The sequence below is a fragment of the Melospiza melodia genome, chromosome 1 (genome assembly GCF_035770615.1).
Source record: "Melospiza melodia melodia isolate bMelMel2 chromosome 1, bMelMel2.pri, whole genome shotgun sequence".
NCBI classification, from domain to species: Eukaryota; Metazoa; Chordata; class Aves; order Passeriformes; family Passerellidae; genus Melospiza; species Melospiza melodia.
Window position 1 is genome coordinate 29574404 of NC_086194.1, and position 25683 is coordinate 29600086.

At 35.5% G+C, this 25683-nt stretch overlaps 1 protein-coding gene across 2 annotated transcripts in view; it reads right to left on the reverse strand.

The window, feature by feature from the left end:
• The window catches only part of AGMO (alkylglycerol monooxygenase), a 186099-nt gene that overhangs the window by 86512 nt on the left and 73904 nt on the right, over positions 1 to 25683 (reverse strand). For both annotated transcript variants that reach the window (XM_063152398.1, XM_063152389.1), the window contains exons 4-8: positions 22565 to 22668; positions 17329 to 17424; positions 2127 to 2193; positions 566 to 631; positions 381 to 460 (exon numbers count right to left, since the gene is read on the reverse strand). In XM_063152398.1, the coding sequence (XP_063008468.1) occupies positions 381 to 460; positions 566 to 631; positions 2127 to 2193; positions 17329 to 17424; positions 22565 to 22668 (413 nt within the window). The remainder of the gene's footprint in view (positions 1 to 380; positions 461 to 565; positions 632 to 2126; positions 2194 to 17328; positions 17425 to 22564; positions 22669 to 25683) is intronic.

The window sequence follows — 25683 nt, forward strand, 5'->3', positions numbered from 1 at the left end:
TTAAGTGAAACCTGAGCTAATAAATCTAAGAAGCACCACACTAATTAATTTTCTTTTTTTTATTACATGCTTTTGTCTGCGCTTCACTATTTATTATTGCACTGCAAAACACCTCATTCAGTCCAACACCTTATATATCACTGTTCTAATTATTTGTTAATTTTTCTGTTATATATTTTCATTATTACTACAAGCTCTGCATATACTCAGTGCAATGAGTAGAAATGGCTGTCTCATAATGAAGTACTGAAGAAATTGCAGATAATGTAATTGACTGGTCAGCAATGGAAGGATGGCCTCAACTGTGCCTAAGAGAGGAGTTTCTTTTGAATATGACTGAATGTTGAAGGTATCAGAATCAGTGATAAAAACTATAGCACCTGGAGCATGATGGGGTCAAATGAATTTACTGGATGTGTTAAGCCATATACAACTTTTGCATCTTCGGCCTCAAATGTTCCTGATGGAAGAAGAAAACAAAAGAATGACAACCAATCCAATTCAAAAGTATACATATTTTTTCCACACTGATTCAACAGGACAGAGAACACCTTCTTTTACTTACCAAATATCCTGTCCCAGATAATGAGCGTGCCACCATAATTTTTGTCAATGCAGTAAGGATTTCTACCTATAATAAAAATCAATTATGAGACAAGTAATAGGATAAATCAGAATACTAGGAACTGAATTATGAAGAAAAAAATCATCATTTGCATCACATTATAAAGTAAAAATAACTTTAAAAGACAGCTAACCCACCACTCCTTGTACTTATATATATATTTTTTTCCTTAATAGCTTATTGCTCTCTTTCTGTTCAGATTCAAACACACAAATCAAATGCATCGTGTCCAAAATTTCTCTGAAATTTGGAGAGGAAACCACGTCAAAATATATTTATAAAAGACAAACTTAGAAGCAAACAAAAATGATTCCATCAGTTTACACCTAAGAAAATATATACTAAATACATATATGTGTACTTATTAATATCTGTCAGGTGTCTCTATCCTCTATGTCACATGTCTGATCCTGCACTATTAATTTCAATGTGAGGAAAACTGAAAAAACCCTTCTACGTTTTCTAGGGAATATATTTGTATATAAGAAGTCCTCTCAAAGTTATGAGTGAAGAAGCATTGGTTACACATCCCTAAGTTTGTGGAGATAGTCTGGAGCAACTGTACAGCCCCTGATCAGCTCCATAATGATTTAGCTTGACTCCAATCAGGATGAGAGCATTAGTTCAGATTTACAGCTGAGCAAATAAGAACAGAGTGTCTCCCTGAGGATTACCAGTAGCTGTGCAAATTTTAAGGACTAGACACTTACAGCTCCACTGCTCTGGATACAGTGATTGTGAGGAGACAATAAACATGAGTAACATCCTCTGAACATGCAACTGCATTTGAGTCTGTTTCAAACTGTTCTTCCAATCCCTCATTTTTTTAAACTTATTATCTCTGCACACTGAATGAGCTAAGGACATCTGTGAAATCCACTTCTGTGTCTCAGATACACTCATGGCATTGTTCAGTATGCAGTGGAGTTATTAGTACAATTTACACATGCAGTACAGTCTTGAAGGCCTCTGAATACTGATAAAAATCAACCATTATGCATAGATTTCAAATAAATGGGAAGTGAGATTTACCAACAATTCAAACATGTGAAATCAAATTCCACTAAAATATTTAAAAGTTCTTCTAAAACCTAGCCATATTTTTCACATAAACAGTGCTTAAATTTGAGTACAAAAGAGTGTTTGTTGATGACTCAGTAGCCAGGAAAGGATGAAGTATTTTTCTATCACTCTTCATACCTAAAAACATTGAATATTTTTCTCAAAGTCTTCTAACTGTTCATGTTATCCAGACTTAATTTCTCCTCAATAATTATTCTTAAACAAAAAAAAAATGTTTAAATTAAATACAAGTTCTGATTATATTTTTTTAGAAACTGTGAAATTTCTTACTGAATAGGGACCACCTCTGAAGTAGAGGTCAAAATTAAAATCTTTTTGTAAAACTGATTTTACAGTACAATTTTACTAGATTACTATTACAATACAAATAGTGACCCTGAGGAAAAAAAAGGAATAAGAGGTTTCACTTTTATCTTACCATGATGAACTCTGTGATGACTGGGAGTATTAAGTATCCATTCCAGAGGCCCAAGCTTGGTGATAAGCTTAAAAAATATAATGTTTTAATGAACTTGAAAATACTGTATAAGACCAAGAAGAATTAGGGAAATGAAAAGAAGGAAAAGCTAAAGAGAGGATGTTTATCTTCTGGAGAACTGCACAGAAAGACAGAAGTGCAATATCTTTTTCTGAACCATATCACTGTATTACACTTACAAATATTTTCATTAAAAAATATTAAAATACAAGTTATAAATTAAATTTCTTTTGATCCAGAAGCAAATTTCTTTAGATCTAAAAGTGAATTGTTTTTATCTTTATTCCATGAGAATCTTTGAGAAAATTGGCAATCATGAACTGATAACAAGATGGAATCACAGGGAAGTGATTGTCCCAGTGTACTAAGCACTGGTGAGGCTGCACCTTGAGTACTGTGTTCAGTTCTGGGCCTCTCACTTCCAGAAAGGAATTGAGGTGCTGGAGCATGTCCAGAGAAGGGGAAGGGAGCTGCTGAAGGGTCTAGAAAACATGTCATGTGAGGAGTGACTGAGGGAACTGGGATTGTTTAGCCTGGAGAAAAGGAGGCTTGGAAGGACTTCACAGCTCTCTACCTCCCTGAAAGGAGTTTCTTCTGCCATGCCCCAAATGAAAGGACAAGAGGAAATGGCTTTGAATCGTGCTAGAGGAGGTTCACACTGGATATTAGAAAAAAAAAATACTGGAAGAGTGTTTAGGCATTGGAATAAATTGCTCAGGGAGGTGGTGGAGACAGGATCTCTGGAAAAGTTCCAGAGGCATCTGGACGTGGCACTTGGGGGATATGGCTTAGGGGTGATTCAGGTGATGCTGGGCTGATGGTTGGACTCACTGGTCTTGAAGGTCACTTACAACCTTGATGATTCTGTGATTCCATACAAATTGTTTCACTCATTTTTCTTACCCCTATCCAGTGACATGCTTGGGATTCAGTGCAACTCTATGACATGATACCAGTTTTGCAAACACTTTATGTCTGCAAATAGGTCCCATCGACCCAGAAACAAATACTCCTTCCCCGTTCAGTACATTTGACTGCTTTTTTCTTCTCAGTAACCTTCTTGTACCCTGGCACAAACACATTGACACAACAAACCTGACTGGGGAACTGATGCAAACCAAAACTACTTCTGTTTTGTTCTTCTAAGTCAGTTTAACTGGATCAGTTACTGATTTTGGTCCAATATATGGTCACTGTCATGAGTTGGAGGCATGAAGAGACAGCAGACCAGCATAAATTCATTATGGAAGTACAATCTAAGGCAATGACTTGACAGTACAGAAAGATAGCCTTGATCATTTTAGTACCAACCCAAAAATTATAGAAAGTATCCACTGCCAAAAGCCACCTCTAGTGTTTCAAGCTTTGTCAGAAAATGCTGACAAATTAAGTTTGTGTGGGCAGGCTTTCTGCTAAATTAGGTTCTCTCAGCAACTAGGAATTAGAGGAAAGCTAGCACTGACTTCAAATTTGGTGCTTTGGTTAGCTCAACAGAAGCGTGTGGACAACAAACAAACAAAAATTAATAAAATAAATAATAAAACAAAAAATGTTTCTAACTAATAATAGTGGAAGTATTTTCTTTGAACACAGCAACTATTCTTTAATCCCCAGGACAAATCCATCTGTCACAAATTGATGCAATCACTGGATGATCAAAAAGGACATCTATTCACAATATGTTCTGAAATGGTATCTATTCATTATGTCTGATTATGGCCATAATGTTTTGCAATTAAAAGGGAGCAGGGGGCATTAAAAAAGCTAAATAAAAATGTTTAGACCTTAAGAAACAAATCCAAGAATCTGTCAGTTTTTTCCTTTTAGAGAATTTAATTAGTGAATTTAATACTCATACTGCCAAAAGGGGTGATCTGTAATATAATGATAGACATAAGATAATAGGGGCAAAAAAAAAAACCAACCAACATTTAGAGGGACAGTCATCACTCATGAGAGCAGGTCCATTAATCAAAAAAAGATTTTCATTCCTTTAAGGTTTACAGAACAAAGCCCTGAAATACAGCACTTCCATGTCTCCTTCATTTACAGTTCTGCAAGTGCAAGTAGATTTAGATAAAAGAAGCAGACTTAGGATATTCCTCAAATGCATTTAAATTGTTATCAATCAGGTAAAGATAATAAAAAGTAACTTTTTTCATTTTTTTCTCCTCAATAACTGCAAAAATTAAATCTACTTAGTTGGTTAAGTAGAGAATTTCTGTAATTAAAGGAGTATAGAAATATGAAAATTCTTCACATACATAGAACTGTAATATTTGGACCATCTTTCTTAAAATCCTGCTCACACTTGACGGGAAAAATAGAATCCTGAGACAAGTTTGTTTTGTTTCATTTAACTCAGAAGCCAAGGACAACATAAGCAGGATCAGCTCTCCCTCAAAATAAGTTCAAGTCTAAAAAGACCACCTAAAGGTAAGAAACAATCCATCATTCGTGCTAGTTCCATTTTCTGCCTTTCTCAAGCAGAACATCCCACTGTTTTAAGATATGTGAGATGTGACCATTAAATTAATTTAATCTGAGACAAATGTTTTGAATTGAACTGCAGCCCAGCACCTGAGAGAGCACTGATTTATCTAATAGACCACAACTAACTTTGATCCAGTTGGTTTAATATATTTTTATTTAACAGTTTTTGTAAAAATAAACCAAGTGTGCACTAGGAGAGCAGGGAATCAGTAAGGATTAGCTGTCTTCACCTTTATCCTACAGGTGGATTATAAAAAAATGTCCTCAGAATGAATGCCTTCAGGTCTCAATATCCAGCCAGTTGAATAAAAATTTTAAAACTAAAATTCATCCTTTTGAAAGGCTACATAGTACATCCTTATGCTAAAGCAGACCTTTTTGCCTTGGGACTCTCTAAGGACCTCAGGGTATAACTTTATATAAATTTATATGCAGAACTTTAAATAAATTTTTCTGACTAATAATAGTGGAAGTATTTTCTTTGGATAATGAAACCCCTCTCACCCCTTAAAACAGTCTTTCTTTGAGTGATGAAATTTAAAAATCTACTGAAATATCTTCTCTATGTCTTAATTAGTGATTGATACCCAAGCCTATTTTGATTAATTATTCACTCAAGGGCACCTCCATTGCAAAGACATTTTAGCCCCACCCTGAGGAAAATATCATCTGAGACAACAATCATAACCACATGACTTTAAAGCTCAGAGGGAGTGCAAAACTCTCTACCTGATGAAGCAAAAACCTAGTACGTTGACATTAGCAATCCATAAATCAATGCTTTGTCTAAAACACATCAAAAATATTTTTTCACCAGATAGTCAAAATAGTGCAGGGTGCTATTTCTAGAAACTTCCTTTGCCATTAGTAAGTTTACTTGTAGATATTTAACTCATTCCTAAAAAACCATAAAAAACTGTTGTCAGAGGAAAAACTTTGGTGCCAAAAAAATTATAAATGCATAAATGCTATAAATATAACCATATATCTTTCCAACATACAGAAATATATCACCACTGAAAAGCTCAATTTTGAAAGCTCTTGCAGCACTTACATGTCAAACAACATAGCTCTTTTGTTTAAATTTGTTGAATTTTTCTTTATTCTGCCATCTTACCTGGGGCAAAACTCCTAGAAGCAGATTTTTCACCACCTAAGTAAATTGGATAGGATAACAAGACAATTTTTACCAGACATGATTCTGACATGGTCATGTCAAACTGACAGGAACTTACTGCAGTCATATTGAAAGAAATTAATTTTGCAAGAACTGACTCATAGCAACATGTAATGTGGTCTAGCAACAGCCCTAGTTCAAAAGAATAAATCAGAGAGAAGAAAGGCAGTGGTGGGTATCCTGCTTGCCCATCTACCTTTCATATGTCAGTCTGTCCTCATTTCTGTGTCTTTATTATGTCCAGACATTTTCCTTGGAGAATGGCAAGTTTAAAGGAGCTCATAAGCATTCTTTGTAGCAACAACCTGGCTTACACTGCAAGTACAACCAGTCACCAAAGCACACAGATCACTGTTTCAGCCATTCAGAGAGAAAAACATTTTCAGCTTGCTATATCACTGTATTCAAATCGGTTTGTTAGAATAAGAGCTTTCATGACCACATATCAGAAAAAAAAATTAAACTTTTTAAAGAACATCAAAAAAATGTGATAAGAAGATCAGCTTCGTTTTTATGCTTGTAATTGGGATTTTCATTTTAAAAAATCTGCTACTCTAATTTTTGTATCTGACCTTTTTATTGGAAAGTTTTCTAAAAAGTAAAAAGATAATAGCTGAAATGTCATTGTTCCATAACCCTGCCATCAGTACTTCAAAACTTATTTCATAATACTCAAAAGAAAAAAAGGTCTGCTTGTGAATATAAAATATTCTTATTCTATGTATCATCAACTAAAGTGATTTGGGGAATACAGCAAAATAGCTACCAGTACCCTAAAAGCTGAAATACTCCAACTGCTGTCCAATGATAACCTTATCTGTATTTTGACCATTATGACACTGGGGTTTACGTTTGTGTTTGTTTCCCTGATACAGACACCTACTGTTCTAAATCAACTCCTGTCTGCAATTTTTCTTTTCTCAATTAACACATCATGTGCACCTAAACTTCCATGCCAGTGACCCATAGATGAACTGCAACATTCCAACAAAACTCTTTTCCGGTTTCCTTCATTTTTTAACATCCCATTGCCACAAAAATAATTTTTCACTTGTCAAAATCCTTAGAAATGGACTCAATACACTACCTGCAAATCAAATATGTAGGCATGTCATATATATATGTTATGAAATTTGTTCCCACAAAACATGTATTCTTCTTTCTTTCTTTTCTTTAAAAACCAACATATTTCCTCTGCTTTACTTGGGTATCATTAAACACTAAAGCAGAATTACTGACAATAATTGAAGCAACTCCAAAAGCATTGTAAATAAAGCATACTTAGAAATACTTTTCATACATTACTGAATAAACTATCCTGGAATTGAAATCTTCAAATATACATGATAGAAACTAAATGGATTTTTTTCCTACAATAGTTGTTCTTATATAAAGATGTTTCCATTGTGACAGCAATCCCTTGCCTAAAGGGAAAGAACATTATGGAATATCTCTTGTGGCATGTAAGCACCTCCGTCTGCGGTCTCAGAGTTTGTCAGCACCAAGGGAAATCTTTATTGCCTGGTACCTGCACCACTTCAATGTAGTTCTTGTTTAAGTAATGAGAAAAAATCATGACATGAAATCTAAGGGAAACTTTACATCTTGTGTAACAACTCCTCCTGTCACCACTACCACATGAATCTTTACTTAGCTCCGTTTCAGCGTCAATGTTAGGAAGGAATGTCAACTGAGTAAAGCAGGCAATCTTACAGTAAAACTATTCGCATATAAATTTTTTTTATTTTTTTTTTTCCTTTGAGCATAAGGAAAGCTGTTTGTAGCACAGCATTACTCTCAATATCATGGTGTTACTGATCTGCAGGACAGAAGAGGGTAAATTCATCCCTGGAGCATCACTACGGGGCACTCTGAACTTAACTTTGGGCTTTCTGTTAGACTAGTTGGTAGTAAAACACATATTACAAGTCATTTCCTCATCAAAATCAAGGTAAGATTCTTATTCCTGGTATATAAATCTGTATTTCAGACAGCCTGGTGGGGAAATTTTAAAATATGACCTTAATTATATTCCCCAGTAGAGCTGCTGTGTTAATTCAGGATGACACACCCATGTATTTATACAGATGGCTCTGGTGACCAGATTTGCCATGTAAAATCTCTACAGGGAAGCTGAGGAAAGGCAGAACTCCTGGGATATGCGCTCGTCTGCCAGTTTCACACTTTGAAATCCTTGGCAAACTCTGATTTATACACCGCCAACTGTTTTCCTATCTGATTAGGCAGTTTTCTACTCCAGTAAGCATGTAAAATGGATATAGCTGAATTTCCACACTGAGGAGTGAAAAAACAATATTTATAGTTTAGAAATAAAACAAGTGAGAGGAATCAGGCATGTTGGGATCATAAAGAGTTTCATAGAGGGTGAATTTCTGATAAATCTGGATTGTAGGAATGGGAGGTGAAAGCCTAGTTTTAATGGACAGTCTGGTTTAAGGCATATTTATATAATAAACACACAGACTTAAGAAATGTGTCTATAATAAATTATCTTGAAGGCAGGCTGTTGTCACTTTCCAATGTTTTACACCTCAACCAGGAGGTAAGGTTTGAATCAAATTGGCATCTTACATGAATATTAAATTAACTGTTTCAACAATTGGATGCAACCTTTGTGTTTTCTTTATAGGTCCAATTAAGCTTTGTGGGAAAGGTGAGCACATACAGGAAATTTCAATCAATTTTTCTGCTAAAAATGAAAAAAACTTACAGTAACTGATTGGTTTAATAGCAGCATTACAAATAGCAGAGCATGGAGCAAGTCACACTTTCAGTCATACATCAAGTTAAGCATTTTAAACAAACTCCAGGAGAAAAACTGCTACACAATTTCAGTATTTTTCAGCAGCCTGACAAATACATTCTGGCAATTGTAGGAAAGAAACCCGAAAGTCATAAATCAGTATGCCAGCCCTGAAATAAACTAAAATATAGCCAAGTGAGGCTCTTCATCTTCCTTTCTAAACAGATAAAAAAACAGTCAGCTGCCTATACTTTGTGATTTTAACAAAGAAGAGTCTTTCAAATTTTCTGTTGGCTTTGAAGCTATAACTAAATAGATTCTCAATGAGTACAAGCCATGAGAAAAACTCAAGAGCATTACGTGTAATATGTTAAGATGGAAAAAGAGGGTTTTTTAAAACAAATAACAGAATCTTTAACATTACTAATGTGATATCCTTTCATTATTACATTAAATTCATTTGGTAAATGAGTTGTTTAGATTATTTTTCCAGGATGCAGAATGTATTGAACTGTGTTACATCACATTTAGCTCACTTCACATTTATCTTGATAATTCTCCAGGGACCTAATAGACAGAAGTGACCTAAATAAAATTCTTTAAGTACAATCTTTAGTTTTAGGTTTTTTGCAGGCAGATTAGCAATAGTCAAGCTCACTGTTGCTGAAGTGAACATTTCACAGCTGTTGCCAGCAAGGAGTCTTTGGTGAAAGGAACAGAAGCCAACACTCAAACTCTAGGACTTAACTACTATGATCCAAATTGCAGTTACTGATCATGTTCTTGTCCCATAAACCTTTTATTTCTGGCCTCACTAGCAACTCAGCTTCAACAGGGAGGATTCTTCTGTCTGGATTGCTGCCCATCAAATGCAAACCACCAGCATAACCCTAATTATCATGCAACAGTCACCTTTGAATGAAAAAGATCATGGCTCCTGTGCTGCATATTGTATTCAGAGCTATTGGGTGCACAGCATTATTAAAACAGGAGTTCACATAGAATTAAAATAGGAGGCTCATCCTGACACTACTAAAGTGGAACACAGGCATTCTGAATCACCACTGAGCTTTTTGGTGCCAAGGAAGGAACTCCAAACTTCATCCTGCTATGTTTTTCCTGATTATACTGTGTTCAAGCACAATGTACACTTAGCAGGACAGGAACAGTGTGCTCTCTTATGAATGTTTTATTTTCTCTCTTTTGTTATTCTTTTTATTTAAAACAAAAAGCAGAGTTAAATGACTTATATATCTAGAAAGACAATACTTTTCTCCCCTCATGGGGCAAGTGAAACATGGAAAACTGGATCTTATTTTACAGTTATTGCAAGTATTTATGTTTAATGATAGTGTTGTCAGCTTTGCCTTTTCCTGTGTTCTGGCAAGTGCAATGATGACAAGGCTTTGATCCTACAGGTTGGTCAGAAAATCTAATAAGCCCTTTTGGCAGACAGGCTGGATTGAAGCAGTGAGATCTCTTTGTTTTTTGGAATCATGCTTAAGTTTTGATGTCTGTATTGCATATATAGCCTAGCTGGACCTACAAAGTCACTGTCTGCATTAAAGAAAGCATGTTTATCTTCCTGGTGTTTTTTGAATTTGTCTTCTTTCACTTCAGAGTAAGCATGTGATTTGAGAGTTTGCAGCAAACAAATAATGAATTTATGAGTCATAAAAGCATCAGCTATCAGGAATGGGGAAGAACTTTCTTTTGTGAACCAGAGTTTGGTTTTTTATGCAAATCAACAAACAGTTTTTTCCTATTGTTTTAAAAATAATTTCTTGGATTATACTAAAACTGTATGCAATAGGCTGAGGATGATATCACCTGTTTCTAGGAATTCCAGTTAAATAATCATGTCATTGAATATTCACCGACACAATCTTGAACAACAGACTAGGAGAATGGCTGTAATCACCCCTAATTACCTTCATCCCTTTGATCACTTTTAGCAAAATCTTCTGAATGGTAAGTTTCTGATTCCTTGTAACCTGACAGGGACAGATGTGTGTGTTTCTAATTTAAATGAAAGGGAACATCAGACAGAGCTGTGTCTATTTTTGGCTTACATGTCCAAATTAAAGGAAAGAAATTATTATTTCATTAAATGAAGCAATATACTAGCATGAAAAAAAAAGTTTTTCTTGGCATATGGTTTTTGAATTCAAAGTGACCTTCTAGAATCAAATTCAAGAGATACTGCAGTTTCACATTTCTACTTAATACACTGGATTATTACTGGATTATTTTAACTTTTACACATGATACTTTTTAGATTAAGAAAAAATCAACAAAAAAACCCCCAACAAACACAAACCAAAACACTAGCAGCAAAACAAAAGCAAAATGGTATTTCTTATCCTGGCCAGAAGATAAGATCAGTCCACTATACTCTATTTCCAATGTGATCCATTCAATACCACTTGTTTGCCATAATTTTGCAAACACTTTCATGAGTTAAATTTGACTCATATCTTACTGACCTTATAGAAAATATTCACAGTCCAGTAAACTAGTAATGAATAAAAAGACATGCTTTGTAAATATATTACTATATAAACACTAAGTATATGAATTATAAAGAATAAATATACAACTTTGTAAACAAGAGCCAGAGATAGTTTCCGTCCCAACAAAGCATCTCCTTTTTTATCGGCAAACTATTCAACACTTTTGCTCTTTACCAAAACCTTCCTTCAACTCCACAAATCAACCACAAGAATAAAACTATTTTCTTTCCAATACAAACACTAAAACATGTAACAGTCAAATAAGTTTTGTTAAAATGCTTTTTATTTCTTGATAAAATTTACATTTCTGTTTTGAAAAATGGATTAAAAAACTACTGCAAGTACTTGAAATAGATGAAATAGACTTTGTAACATATTTTTTTACTCCTAAAATCCCTTCTTGCTTATTTAAATGAGACTATAGCACACAATGTAGAGAAAATAGGTCCAAGAAAATTGAAAAAAAAGTTTGCAAAGAAATAGACCAATCTCAATTGTTAGGATTTGGAAACTAATAACTGAATATTTTGTCTATTGTTTCATACTGTCACTTATTTATCACAGTGTCCTGATTATGATTCTTTCACCCAATTCTTTCACCATCCAATAGACTTTTGTCTCAAACAGCTTCTGCTTGAAAAGACAAGTAAGTCCTCTCGAGTTTCAAGAAGAGCTTTTGCTACTGATATGACGGTAATCACAGGTGTACTGCTACTTAGAAGAATTTATGTATCCTTTTTTTATGTATGCTTTTTACATATTTTTCTTTATTTTACCTGTGTCCTCTGCTTGTTTAATTTCCTCATTGGAAAATAAAGTCAAAACAAAACAGCCTGGTTTTTTTCCTGAATCTGGCCATCTTCCTAGGTATGTTCTGATTGATGCAACAATTTAAGGACTGGGCCACAAGAGCTCACCTGAACTCAGGGAGCCCAGATGGGCTGTGCAGGGCATGAAAGCAAAAAGAATTCCCCATTTCTCTCTTCCAAAGCTTTTCCTTAAAGAAAACTGAGCGGAAGCCAAAGGTAAAACTAGACTTAGACAAAAACTTAGACCAGTAGATAGTGTGCACGCATTAGTGAAAAATATCCTTTTGACAAATACCATATACTTCCTCAGCAAGTTTCAGTTTTACTAATGGGTGTTTTCTGATAACACCAATTGTATTTTTCCCTATATCTGTTGCAATTTTATGCCTCTCTTTCCAGTCTGCATGAGATGTTGCTAAAATTATTCCCATTCCTCACCTGTTTTCACCCATGTTACTTCTGGTTAATAGTTGTGGCTCACCTTTTTCTGCTCCCAGAGCTGGATGAGGTAGAAAGACTTATAAAAGAGATGTCTTAAAAAACCTGACTTCTGTGAGTATGCTAAAGGGCAGATCATATTCTCTCCTTAAATTAGAAAATTAAACAGAAACCAATACATGTCAAAGATCAAATAGGCAAGGAATAATCTGCTGCTGCAATTACTACCATCAGGGACTGGATCAGTTGATACTTTCTAAATACAGTTTGACATCTCATAAAAATTACAGCTAAACCAACAGAAACTAATTTCTGTTTTTCACAGGTGTCTATCAGGTTATAAACACACCTAACTTATTGGTTGTAATAAATGCATAATGGAAGGATATAGTTTAATATAAGCCATAGACCTTCTGAATCACCTGCGAAAATAAACCGAAAATGAGTATTTCTGTCTGTCAGTAACAGTCCTGAAACATTCTGTGGCTTTTGAAAAATTAGTTTTTTAGTGCCCTTTGACTAAAGTTGTTTCTTTATTTTTCTTTTTTTTTTTACTTCCCTTATGATCTAGATGAGAACGGTCTGTCTGGTCACAGAAGCATTTCTCCCAGACTATTAAAGAGTAGATCTGAGCCATTCAATTGACCTGAACATTACTGGATAGAACAAAAAATTCTTTTTTTTTTTTTTGATTTATTGAGATCACAGAACCATAGAATCATTTAGATTGAAAAAGAGCTTTAAGATCATCAAGTCCAATAGTTAACCCATCACTGTCAAATGTTTTCCTCAGGGGTCTTCTTGGGTTGCCTTTTTTTTTCCTTCATTTTTCATTTAAATTAATTACTAGGAGTTTATTTCAATGCTTTGGTGCTACTTAGAGATTTATTTTGAATCCTTGACAAAATCTTGTGATAATTTCAGATTGTCCCGTACATGGTGCAATATTCATAGAATCATTAAGGTTGGAAAAGACCTACTAGACCATCAACTCCTACCCTTGACTAAACACCACCACATCGCTTAACAATTGCACTAAGTGTCATGTCCAGACATTTCTTGAACACTTCCAGCAATGGTAACTCCATCACCTCCCTGGAAGCCCATTCCAATGTTTAACCACACTTTCAACTAATAAATTTTTCATGATGTTCAACCTGAACCTCCTCTAGCACAGCTGGAGGCCATTTCCCCCGGTTCTGCCACTGGTTGCCCTGGAGAAGAAAATGGCTCCCGCGTGGCTGCAGCTTCCTTTCAGGCAGCTGTAGAGAGGAAAAGGCCCCCCCAAGCCTCCTCTTCTCCAGGTTAAACACCCCCAGATCCCTCAGTCACTCTCCTAAGACTTGTGCACCAGACCCTTCCCCAGCTCCACTGTCCTTCTCTGGACAGGCTCCAGCACCTCAATGTCTTGGGGTGAGGGGCCCAGAACTGGACACAGGATTCAAGATGTGGCCTCACCAACGCAGAGTACAGGGTAGAAATCCCTGCCCTGTTCCTGCTGGCCACACTATTGCTGATCCAGGCCAGGATGCCATTGGCCTTCTTGGCCACCTGGGCACACATATTGGCTCATGTTCAGCTGCTGTCAACCAGCACCCCCATATTCTTCTACGCTTAGCTGCTTTCCAGCTAATCTTCCCCCTGCCTGTAGCCCTGCATGGGGTGGTTGTGATCAAAATGCAAGAGCTGAGACTCAGCTTCAAATCTTATATCTCTGGCCTTGGCCCACTGATCCAGGATGCAGTGAAAAAAAAAATAGTTGAACACAAATATATGACATAAATCTCAAAGTTGTATTTTCACTCTAGCATACACAACTTTATTAATTTCAGGCATGCTTTTCCTGTATCAATAGTCCATTGTAATAATAAACAATAGTAAAAGAATCCAGCACCAGAAAAATAGTATAATTTTTGTATAAGATTTATAGAGCTTAAAATGCTGTATTATTCTATATAAAATTACAAAAACTAATGTATACCAAGCATGTAGGAAATACAGAAGTCTAAATGAGGTAGAACAAATGTGTACTTTTGATCTTTATGATACTGTAGTCACAAGAATATATGACTCACTTGAGTTAAAATAAAATAGACCATGTCTGATCTGTTGGTAGTAAAGCTGGACAAAAACTGACATAACAAATAATGAGACAGGTTAAAGTTATAACACAGAAAACATCTCTTAATATTTTTAAAGCAACACTGGACACATGTAAAATTTAAGTATAGGAAAATACCAGGGATCTATTTGGCTATACGCTTTGCTGTAGGCTGAAACACGGCATAGAAAGTTTCAGAAGAGCATGATCATTCTTTTGTAATTACTGAATTCAATTTATATTTCTCTCAAAACAAAACATCTTCCCTCAGAAGCTTTTTCATGTACTTAAAATCTTTCCTATTAATTATATACACCCTTTTTTCTTCTCTGAAAGAAAAAAATTCTGCATGTACTTCCCTTTTCAGTCCTGTATAAAAAAAACAAAAACACCACCTATTAAGAGAGAGAGATTTTTTCCCCCCTCGATCTTACTAGATTTTCTTTTTCTTAAAGAGAAAGATGTGCAATCAAAAGTCGTGAAGTGACAATTTCCAAACATCTGTGACTAGTCAGTGTGGGCCAAAACTGTATCAGGAAATTGATGCTGATGAAAAGCAACAGAAATTTGGGGGGGGAAAAAAAATCAATTGCTTCTTCATTTTACAAGCAAACGATTACATTACTGTAAGATTACATTGGCAGAAGGGAAATAATGAGGTGTATCTCCCCTAGACCCCTAATGACATGTAACAGCACCCTCCACGGGCTCCCAGAGCTGCTGGGGGATGATAAATATCTGCTCCCAAAGCAAGGGCTAGCAGCACTTGCTGAGACAGGATGCTGTTTGCTATAGAACCCCAGGCTACAGCCCTGAACAAACTCTGTATGTGACTAAACTGACAGAAACAGAGACTTGAAGAAAGGATTTTCATAGTAATAAAATCTGTGTAAGAAAATTAGTATCATTAAAATTCAGAAAAGGACCATTAGAAAAAAAAAAAAGAGCAGCAATATTTTTAAACAGTTAAATAATTATAGCTATTGCAAAGAAACACCGATATAATGGTGAAGCATCATATTAATTTCACCAAAAATATAGGGTAACATAAGCCTGAATAGTTGATACCATTTCCCTTCCTTTCCTTACTTTTTTCTGTCAATGCCTTGCCCTTGAGAACAGGAAATCTGCTAATACACGGTGTAACCCTATTTCTATTTCGACATAATTTTTGACCTTAGAGCGTGACTCCAACATATTTCAACTGATTTCAGCTGTGCTATAAAATCAACAATATCAACATTAAGAATAACTTCCCTTGTAAGCAAAGTTCTATGAGTGGATCAACTGGACTAATACAAAAGATCTATTGTTTTCCTACCAGCACAATAATTTAATAGTAAGGAGTGCTTATCTTTTCATTGAGACTGAAATTCATTCTTGTTTAGACTAGTGTCTAAACTTGGCACATTGCACATATGCTATGGAAATTCCTTTTAAGCCCTACAAAGAATTTAGCACTTTAGAGGGATGTAGGCAATTCATAAGCCTCTGAAATTCACTTTAGAAACTCTAGACGTGCACTGTGGCACCAGTGCTGAGATTCACTGAGTTACTGCTACACAGCAGAATGTTAGAAACCTCTCAGCCAAGGTAGAGATGGCATCAAACACCAGAGAAGATACAGATGAGGCATATTATAATTTTTTTGTGGCAAAGCACACTAAAACTAATTTGTAGAACCTAAAGCATGGTCAAAGAAACTGCTACCATATGAGGCCTAGTATTCATTTGGTATAGTTTCAAAGACTGCTTGAATTTTTTCAAAATATTTGAAAAAGCTTAAATGTGTATTGCTTCAGTTTATGCCACTTCTGGTGATGTGTGTGACATTTTATCTAAGCCTTTCCTATTCAAATGGTGTTTTAGATCATCAGACATATGTTAATGATTTTAGAAATGTGTCCAACAGAAAAAAAATGCCAACAATCAAAGGTTCCTATTGGTCCACTATAAGTATCTGACTTTTATTTTTTTTAATTATTTTTTTAATGAAAAACACAGAAAAAAATTTAAAAATATGCAATTTAAACAATATAAACACCTAAAATATCAGATGAAGAAAATTAAATTCCCAAAGAACTGTCCTATATATTGCATCATGAAATTAGAGAGGAAAAGGCATCTGTCTGGGCAGAATAAACAAAGCAGTAAGTGTCATAGAAATAATTAGCCCACAGCCCACCTGGGGCTAGTGAGAAATATGTACTGACTTATAACATAAAGTACTTTTAAATACCTCTATTGTAATGTAAGGAAGAAGGCAAAGGCCATTGAACTACCTCAGAAGTGTGGGAAACATCTTGCTAATTACAGTGTGTTATTAACCATGTATAGATATGGTCTATGCATTCACAAAACAGAAATTAAGTTGTGTAGTCATAAACAAATAGCCATCAGATAATCATAGAGCATTTTTCATCTGAGAATTACTTGCATTAAGAAAGAAACAACATCATAATTTAGTTGCAACTCTAAATGATCTTTAAGAAGCATCGACTTTTGGATATTTTTCCCTAAAATATTTATCCTAGAAATGAAATCAGCTTCAGTATCTGCCAAAAATGTTTAATAAGCTGCAAGATAGGAAAATACAGTATTAAAATAGCAAAAACTTTTGATTCCTTACAGTTACTTTTTTTTCTAAATGTAATTGGGACCAACTGGCCTCATTGCTTCTTATAAACTTAGCAATATATATTCAGAAAAAGGAATAAAAATGAACAGATGTTTCTCCTTAAAGAAGTCAGACAAAGATTTTTCTTACACAATAAATCAGCTGCTAGTGGATTTCCAAGACAGTGCTCCAGGCTAACTGTTTAGGTATGGCTTAAAAACCTGGTTTACCTCTGTATGTATCCAAAACTGGTAAAGCAGATTAAACTGTAAATGAACAGCAAACACCGAAGGGGGAATGAAAAGAGCCATGGGCAAGTTGAACATCTGAAAAATGAGAAAGAAAACATACATTAGATATCTAATTCTAAACTCATGATGATACAATGAAGTACTATCAGGAGCTCAAAGCACTGCACAATATACTTGCTTCTTCTAATACATCCATAATGCAGACATTACATAGTGTACATAGATAGTGATTATTAAGTTACTACTTGATGTGCTATAGCAAATGAGACACAAATTGACCCAAAAGAGATTTTCCACAAGCCAAACTGAGCAAGTAGATAATCCAACATAAGGATTCATAAATTCTGGTATTAGATGTTTATGCTGTGTACTATATGGAGCAGACAGCAACACAGCCTTGACATTAAGGGCTGCCCTATAGGGAAGAATTATCACAGACTTAACAAGGTGCAAATTTATAACACTATAGGTTTTCCATCCAAACTCCCTACATAGGCACCATGAGTGTAAGACAACTTGCTTAGCTTTCCAAGTTAATTACAATTCTCACCTCAACTTTCCCATTGCATCTCCCATAAAGTCCCAATATAGTGCTGATTCCTAAAAACATGCTAGCATGAAAAAAGTATCAGAAAACTGCTTACTTGGGAAATCCACAATTAATTGTTTGACTGGCTGAGCAACAGAATAAAACTTCTAAGACCTGCATATGTTAAAAGTCAGTCTTTTTTCTTCAGAAAAAGGATGATCTTGAAAGATCTTATCTTTTTATTTTCCTTTTTACCTGACATTGTGTTGTATCACCAGCATTGAAAAGTTAATACTTCTCTAAAATACGGAGATTTTTCCTAAACTAAACAGTAACAGAGGTATCTTCAAAACTTTAAATCTCTTTAGCACTCGGGGAATATCTGTTTGGCAACAAGAGCTCCCTGTGAACCACAGGAAAATTAGAAAAATATATTTCCAAATTACTACCGCCCTTTTCACAAAAAATCAAATCTTTTGACATCTAAGAAGGCACTCCAATTGCCATGACAGGCCTCCTGGACCAGGAATTCCTTTAGTGTAGGTCTGGATATGGCATGTAAAACCAGTATTCTCTCAGTTTTAGCCAACAGGGCTGCCCAACAGATTAGAAGTCACACCGAAGCTGTGAAACAGCTGCACTTCCACCCCAGTGATGTGACTGATTCTCTCAAGAAAGTCACCAGAGACACATCTCACTGTGACAAACCAATGGAGGAACAGGACATTGCAATATCAGCTTTGTCTGCTGGCTTCAACACCAGACTGTCTGAAACACTAGGACAAAACCCTGAAGCCGTTGCAGTATCACCTGGCAGGGCTGCGACAGCTGGGATTTCAAAATCTACATTTAAAGGCTTCATGGATCACAGCTGCCCCACAAACTACCTATGATGTGTTTCTGTTTCTGTCTTGGAAGCTGCTTTCCAAGAAGTAAAGGAATTAAAAGGTAATAGAGGGGGACTAAGTTTCTGTCTAATGGCATGATAACAGCAGATTTTTTTTAAAAAGGAATGGAGAGGAAATTGATTAAAAAAAGCCCAAAAAACCAAACCAGATGGTTTTCAGATTGTTCATGGAAGTGGTTACAGGATTGAAAGCAGGGTTAAAAATTATATGCTTTTTCCCTAAAAGTATCAGAAGCAATTTGGTGGTATTTACAGATGACTCAAAGGGGAAAGAAGGATCATCTTCATATTTATTTCCTAACTTACTTTACACAAGAGTACTAGGATTTCCCTGCTAAGCGGTGGGATGAAGGAAATTTTATATATATCTATAGGTAAATTTGAAACTGTCAAAGGAGAATGCTTTACTAACTGCCTCACATTTTCTTGCAGTGTAAGCTTTATTTTGCACAGAAAGGATTTTAAAGATCATTTACAGAAGCGGAACTCATAGGGAGAAATGAAGACTTCTCCCATATCAAGATTTGACTTTTCCAATTTGTGGTTCCACTGAAACAAGAAGAGCAACGTCAGGGAAAAAAAAATTATTAAACAGTTCTTTACTGGAAATGCCAATTCACCAAATCAAAAGATTTCGTGGCAATGTACCAGCTTTAACAAGTTTGTATAAGAAAAGCTTTCTTGGCTCCAGAATGAAATTTCTGGTCAAAACTACAAGAAAACTTTTATCACACTGACAGATCTTTTCTCACTTTGGAATTCAGCAGCAGAGATTGGGAAAGTGCTACAGCAGCTGATGGGAAAAGCACCCAGAGTGGGATGCAGAGACATTTGCATCTGAGCTGCCACACTGCAGCTGTGAGCCCCCACGCTAAAGGCATTGCCCCTTTGAAAGGTCCATTGCCCACTCTCCCATGTGGGCATCTCTTCCTTTTCCCTCCCATTTGCAAGTAAAAGGTTATAACCACTTCCACTGCAGAAAAGGAGTGCATTGAAACTCCTGAGGTTTAGCAGGAATGGTGAGTTTCCATTCTGGGTCTCTGGGGCCACCTGCCGATGCGGCTGCAGAGGATCTGCGGGGCATGGGGGGCTGCAGGGCAGCTGCTGACAGCAAGTTCGTGTGGGCAGGAGCTCCTGTGAGAACTCTGCAGCAGTTAAAGGCAAGCATAAAATAAATAAAAAAAATCAAAAGAGCCAACCCATTTTTTACAGATCCCAGACCTGGCAGACTCGCCAGTAGACAAGAAGTGACTGACTGCACTGAAAACTGTGTTCCCTATTCCATTTCCAGACTTGTATGTAGATGTTTCCACTGCTTTTATACCAAGGCATAGTTCAACACTTTATTTAAATGTACCGTCTAAAGTGACCAAATTATTATGAATTTAATACTTGCATTAAATCTTACCCTTAAAGTTGAGAATGGTACTCAAAGCATAAAATCATAGCTTTTCGAAGAGCATGTGCAAATCTCTCAAAACTGCACTCTGACTGTTTTGTCACTTTTACATTCATTTATATAGTATTATCTTGCTTTAGCTTGCTGTCTTTTTCTTAAAAATTTATCTACTTTTTTTTCCCACTAAATGGGGCCTCAACAGTCTCTCTCAGTCTACACAGTAGATTTGCTCCTCCATGGCTCCTCCAGTGGAGAAACAGAAACACTGTGTATGCAAGCAACATGAAGCATTATACATTCGGATCCAAAATCAGGAGTACATCTCACACCACTGATTGTCAAGCATGTTTTTCTATTCTCTTTCATTTCATATCTTTTCAGTCATAGATTGAAGTGCTGATTTATTTATCTTACAATGTTTAACTTAAAACACAACAGAGCTGGCAACAGAACAGTCACATAATCCCACGCCATCCACCATTAAATTCCTCACACTCTCCACAATATTGGATGTCAAACCCATTGAACAGTATAGTACACATTCAACAAGATCAGATAATTCTGAGATTAACTAATGATTTCACTGAGTTTCAGCTTCAAGGCAGATCCATCCATGGTTCTGGACAAAACTGTCAGTGCAAAAAAATAGCAGTTCTGTAAGAGTTAGCAAGAATTGTGATCATGCACAATAAGGCGTTGCAGAAAGAAAACTGGAGTATGTCTGAAAAGTTCAGGGAGGAGGCAAAACAGTATTTACATTAACCATATGTTTTGGTTAATATCAAATACTTGGTGAAAAAAACCTGGCACACAAAAGTACCATGTATTCCTAGATTCATTTCCCTTTGCACAAAGCATATGAATTTTAAATGCACACATATTATTTGCCAAGTGATATCAGTGTGGTCCTGAGGATGGTCTTTGGAATCCAAGGTGGCCAAACATCTTGGTCTTCAGAGTATTTTATGCTCTCTGAAGTATCATCCTCAAAATCATGCCATCAGACAAAGTTCTCATATGTACACCCATATGTACACACAGGCTTTTTGTCTTTTTTGAATTATTGTTTTTGTTAAGCATTTGCACATATGGTCCCGATGGGTAAATGGGCAAAGGTTAAATCTTTAACATAGCAGTATTTACAGAGGAAGCAGGGTTGTCACAGACATCCCTTCCGCTATTGTTCATTACAGTAATTTAAATTCTAGGTAATCTTGCTAACATCACATGATTATTTTCTTAATAAATAAACAACAAGAATTTATATAGAAGACATTAAGAAAAAGATCTAAGAAATAGTACTCCTTCATGATTTTCAGAAGAAAATTTCCCTGGAATGTAGCACTTTAACTAATTTAATGTCATGCACTTAAGACAGTTATGAACAAGAGACTAAGTCCATGTTCAGTTACATAAGCACAAATCCACTTTACCCAAGTTAATGGAGTTACACGGGATTTCCAAGGGTGAGCACACTCTCTTGACTTTGAGTCATTTGCTCACAGGCTGGATAGAAAGATTGCCAAAGGACTGTGGGTTTCCTTCACCACCCATATTATACCTCACTGGAGAATACATATAATTATATAATTATATGTATGTATTTATATATGTAAATACATTTAATATCCCTTTTGAACTCTAACTCTGGAAATTAAATGTTGAAGTTATTAATTTTGAAGAATACACAACCAGACAAACTACAATCTGATTAAAAAAACCCAAAACAGTCAAAAGAGAACATGAGGGCTCAACTTAGGAAATCAGCAGTTACCCTGGGTGCAGACCTAAACCCTAAATATTGTTACATTTCTGAATGCATTTGGAAATATAATTTTTAAAATCTGTACATAAATACTGAATATGTACACAGCTCACGATTTCAAATTAATTTTATCTGAAATAATGCTAAGTAACATACTGTTCTTACCTACAAGGGTACCGATATGACATGAATGAGCAGAGACAAATAAATCATATGCATGTCCAAAGCAAATTTTAATGATTATTTCTGTCCCTGCTCCTTTTAGCTAGACAGACATATTCTGAAATAGCTGAATTATACTCCGCTTTTTTCTGTATTCATGTATGAATAACTGAATGAAAATTCTCCATTCTACTCAAAAAGTTATGAAAATATAAATGCAGGATTATATAATTAGCCTTCTTTAACTTTTGTTGCTATTTTCATGTTTGCTGTACAACATTAGTGAACATATTTTAAACCTTATGATTATCAGATTCTTCTGTTTCATCTTCTGTGCCTTCAGTGTCAAATATCTTTTTAAAAATTATGTTTTTCTTTGAAGGAAAATAAATGCTATGCTTTAACTTTTACTAAAACTTGTTGATATTGTTTGTCAAATCTTTTGCAACTTACCCAGGAGGTGTATTTCTGCAGTACAGATTGTCTCAAGGCTGTGAATAAGTTGTAATCTTCTGAACTATGGTGTACTTGGTGTGCAGCCCACAGTATATTAACCTCTGCAAAACACAAAATTTCTAATGAGGTTTGTGCCAGAGAAGAAACATTTGTTTCGCAAGGCCCTTTTTTCTTAAGCTAGAAGCAACTAATCCTCCAATTTACACTTTGCTATTTTACATTAACATAAAATAATAAAACCTAATGCTCAAAGCTGAGTTTGTGTAGGCAGGGTTACATGTCTGTCAGTGCACACAAGTCAGTGTAAATTTCATGCTGAAGTAAGGAGAGGCTGTAGCAGGAATTAAAATCATTGCTGGAAGAGCAGAAGGATGTGTGAGATGAGAATTAAACAGCCAGAAAGCCTCATCCGACTTCTGGTAACATGAGTCAGTTGGAGCTCTGTATGGGATTGAGAGGGACAAATACTGAGGACGCACTCATGCTTGAACTTGATATATTTAAAGACTAGAAGGGCACACAAAGTGTTCCAAAAATTGTATGTATCAAATTTAAACAACTTAACTGGTGCCAACTTTTATGCTTACATTTTTCTGGAATGTGTGAATCTTCAACCCACTTGTGCCACAAACCACAAAACACAGCCACTGCCTGCCCACTAGTGACAAATGGAAAAAACAAACTGATGCTTGCTGGGAAGCCTTGACACAGCCAAAGAAGAGCAGTGCCTCTATTGTTACAGTTAAAAAAAATGCTGGAATATGGGCAAAATCAGTGTCAGCCACGTCCTTCAAAGGCATGATACCTCTAATGCACTGAAATGAAGAACACTTCAAAATCCTGATTATATTTCAAGGCATTTTCTCACACAAGTGCAGACCGGGGTAGCCTGTCTGCACTGTATCTGGCCAGTGTGCAGTGGGATATTAAAACAGAAATAGTCATGGCCATCAGCTATAAGGATTACCTTAATTACAGAAAAAACAAAAAAGTATGCAGTCAATGGAGCCCAAATAATGCCTATTTATCATAATTCTTAATTTAAGGTCTCATGTACTTCAAGGGATGAAGTATTACACAAAAGCCTCAGCCGATTACAGAAATTAAAAGTTGAGTGGCTGTCTGCCAGCTGCACACCCCCATCGCCACTGACCTGGTTTCACCAGAGCCATTAGAGAAGTGCCTCTGGCAGACATTAGAATCACATTCAGAAAACTATTTTATAATGGCTGTCTAAAGTCCTGTAATTGTTTGCAATCAAGTTTACATCAAATAGTTTAGGTCTGGTGATTAACACATACTTCTAGTGTAAAGTAAGTAAAAAAAAATCCTCTTAATGAATCTGAACGTACCTTTACCATTTAGGGGACTCTTATAACAGGAGGTAACAGTCTTGCATGCTAGCAACTAGGAGTTTTAAATCTAATTAATTTTGACAATTCAATAATTAATATCACAAAATAATTTAAAAATTATCTTTAGGGCCTTAAAAATACTTAAAATTGCTGAAACAAATGTGTAATTTCAACTATCAAATAACACTTGACACTGAGTCTAAGAATTCTTTCTTCTTTAAATGCATTTGTTCCTGAAGGAACAAGTGTTCACTATATCAATAATTAGCGATGTCTCTCAAAAAAAAAAAAAAAACACAAAAACAAAAAAACCAACCAATCTCATCTCAATGCATCTCTGCCTAACAAACAAACCAGGAAATGAATTATTCAGGTGAGCTTCAGTATTCAATAATAATTTGTGTTTGAAATGTTTCTCAAGACCTCGACAGAAGCTAAATGAGTGAAAAAAGCATTGAAAAGGTGGAGGTTAAAGACCTGTCTCCTTAGTTGTTTTAAAAGCATTTACTTCCTATCACAAACTGTGTGTAACACAAGCCTCCACTCAATGAAGTACAGCTGTGCAAACAGGGTACAGTAACTGGATCTTTCTTCTTTCCCTCAGTCATTTTTCAGCATTATGAAAAGTTCATGGAAGGGAATCTATGATGATTTTTACAGTCTACTTTCATTGTAGTTAAGGTCAAATGGTTTTCAAAACGAATTACTAAAAAGGCGTTTTATTAGGATTCATTTTTCAGTTAAACTGCCCCTTACACTAACAAGTATATGGAATAAGGTAACCAAATATTGGTAAAATGTCAGTTATTCAGATGTGCAAGCCAGCTTAAATGATCTATCATTCAAAAATGCACCACAGGAATATTGGGGAGACAAACAAACAATTCTTCCACAAGTAATTTAACTGCTACAGCTATTTCTGAGTTCTTTTATAGGTCAGTAAATTAAATCCTACTACTTAATCCTATTGTTGATGACACCAATGGCACAGACTACATTAAATTCCTTTGAGAAATAGGCAGACTCAATTGGAAAAAAATGTATTAACATTAATCTGAAGAAACTGATCATCAAGAACTTATTTGAAGCAGAAGAATAATATGAATGGGTGAAATAGATCACCCCAAAACTCAGTTTGTAACCATTAGTATATTAAAAATATTACAACCATAATGCCAAAAAGACATCTCTCAAATCTAAGAAACAGACCGAGCATTCTTCATGGAATAAAGCTGACTGCTCACCAACTGCCCGCAAGAGAAATGAAATGGCATGTCTATACAGAAGACTCGTGGTTTCACTTTTTCATTTCTAATGATGATAACTTAAAAGAAAATGAAAAAATTATTTGAATGGGGATAAAATTATAAAAGACTCTTTCACACAGATTTTCTCTTATGTATTATTACATAATGATCAATAAAGAAAGCAAGGTTGAGCCAATACCAACACAGATTAAAAAAAGTCATGAAGAAAACAGGAAGTGTTACTGCATTTTATAAAATTATCAAATCCTACTGTGAAGCCACAGGAAAAAAGTACGCGATGGAATTGGAGAAGCCACTGAGACAGTGTTCTAATGGAATTTTTGATGTTTCATAATTCAAATGTGATTGTTAAATACAATTTAAAAAATAGGTAGCTTCAATACACTATACACAACCCCCTATCTTTCATTGAGGAGACTGAACCTCATGGAATCATAGGGTAATTCAGGTGGGACAGAATCACCAAAGGTCTCTAGTCCAACCTCCTGCTCAC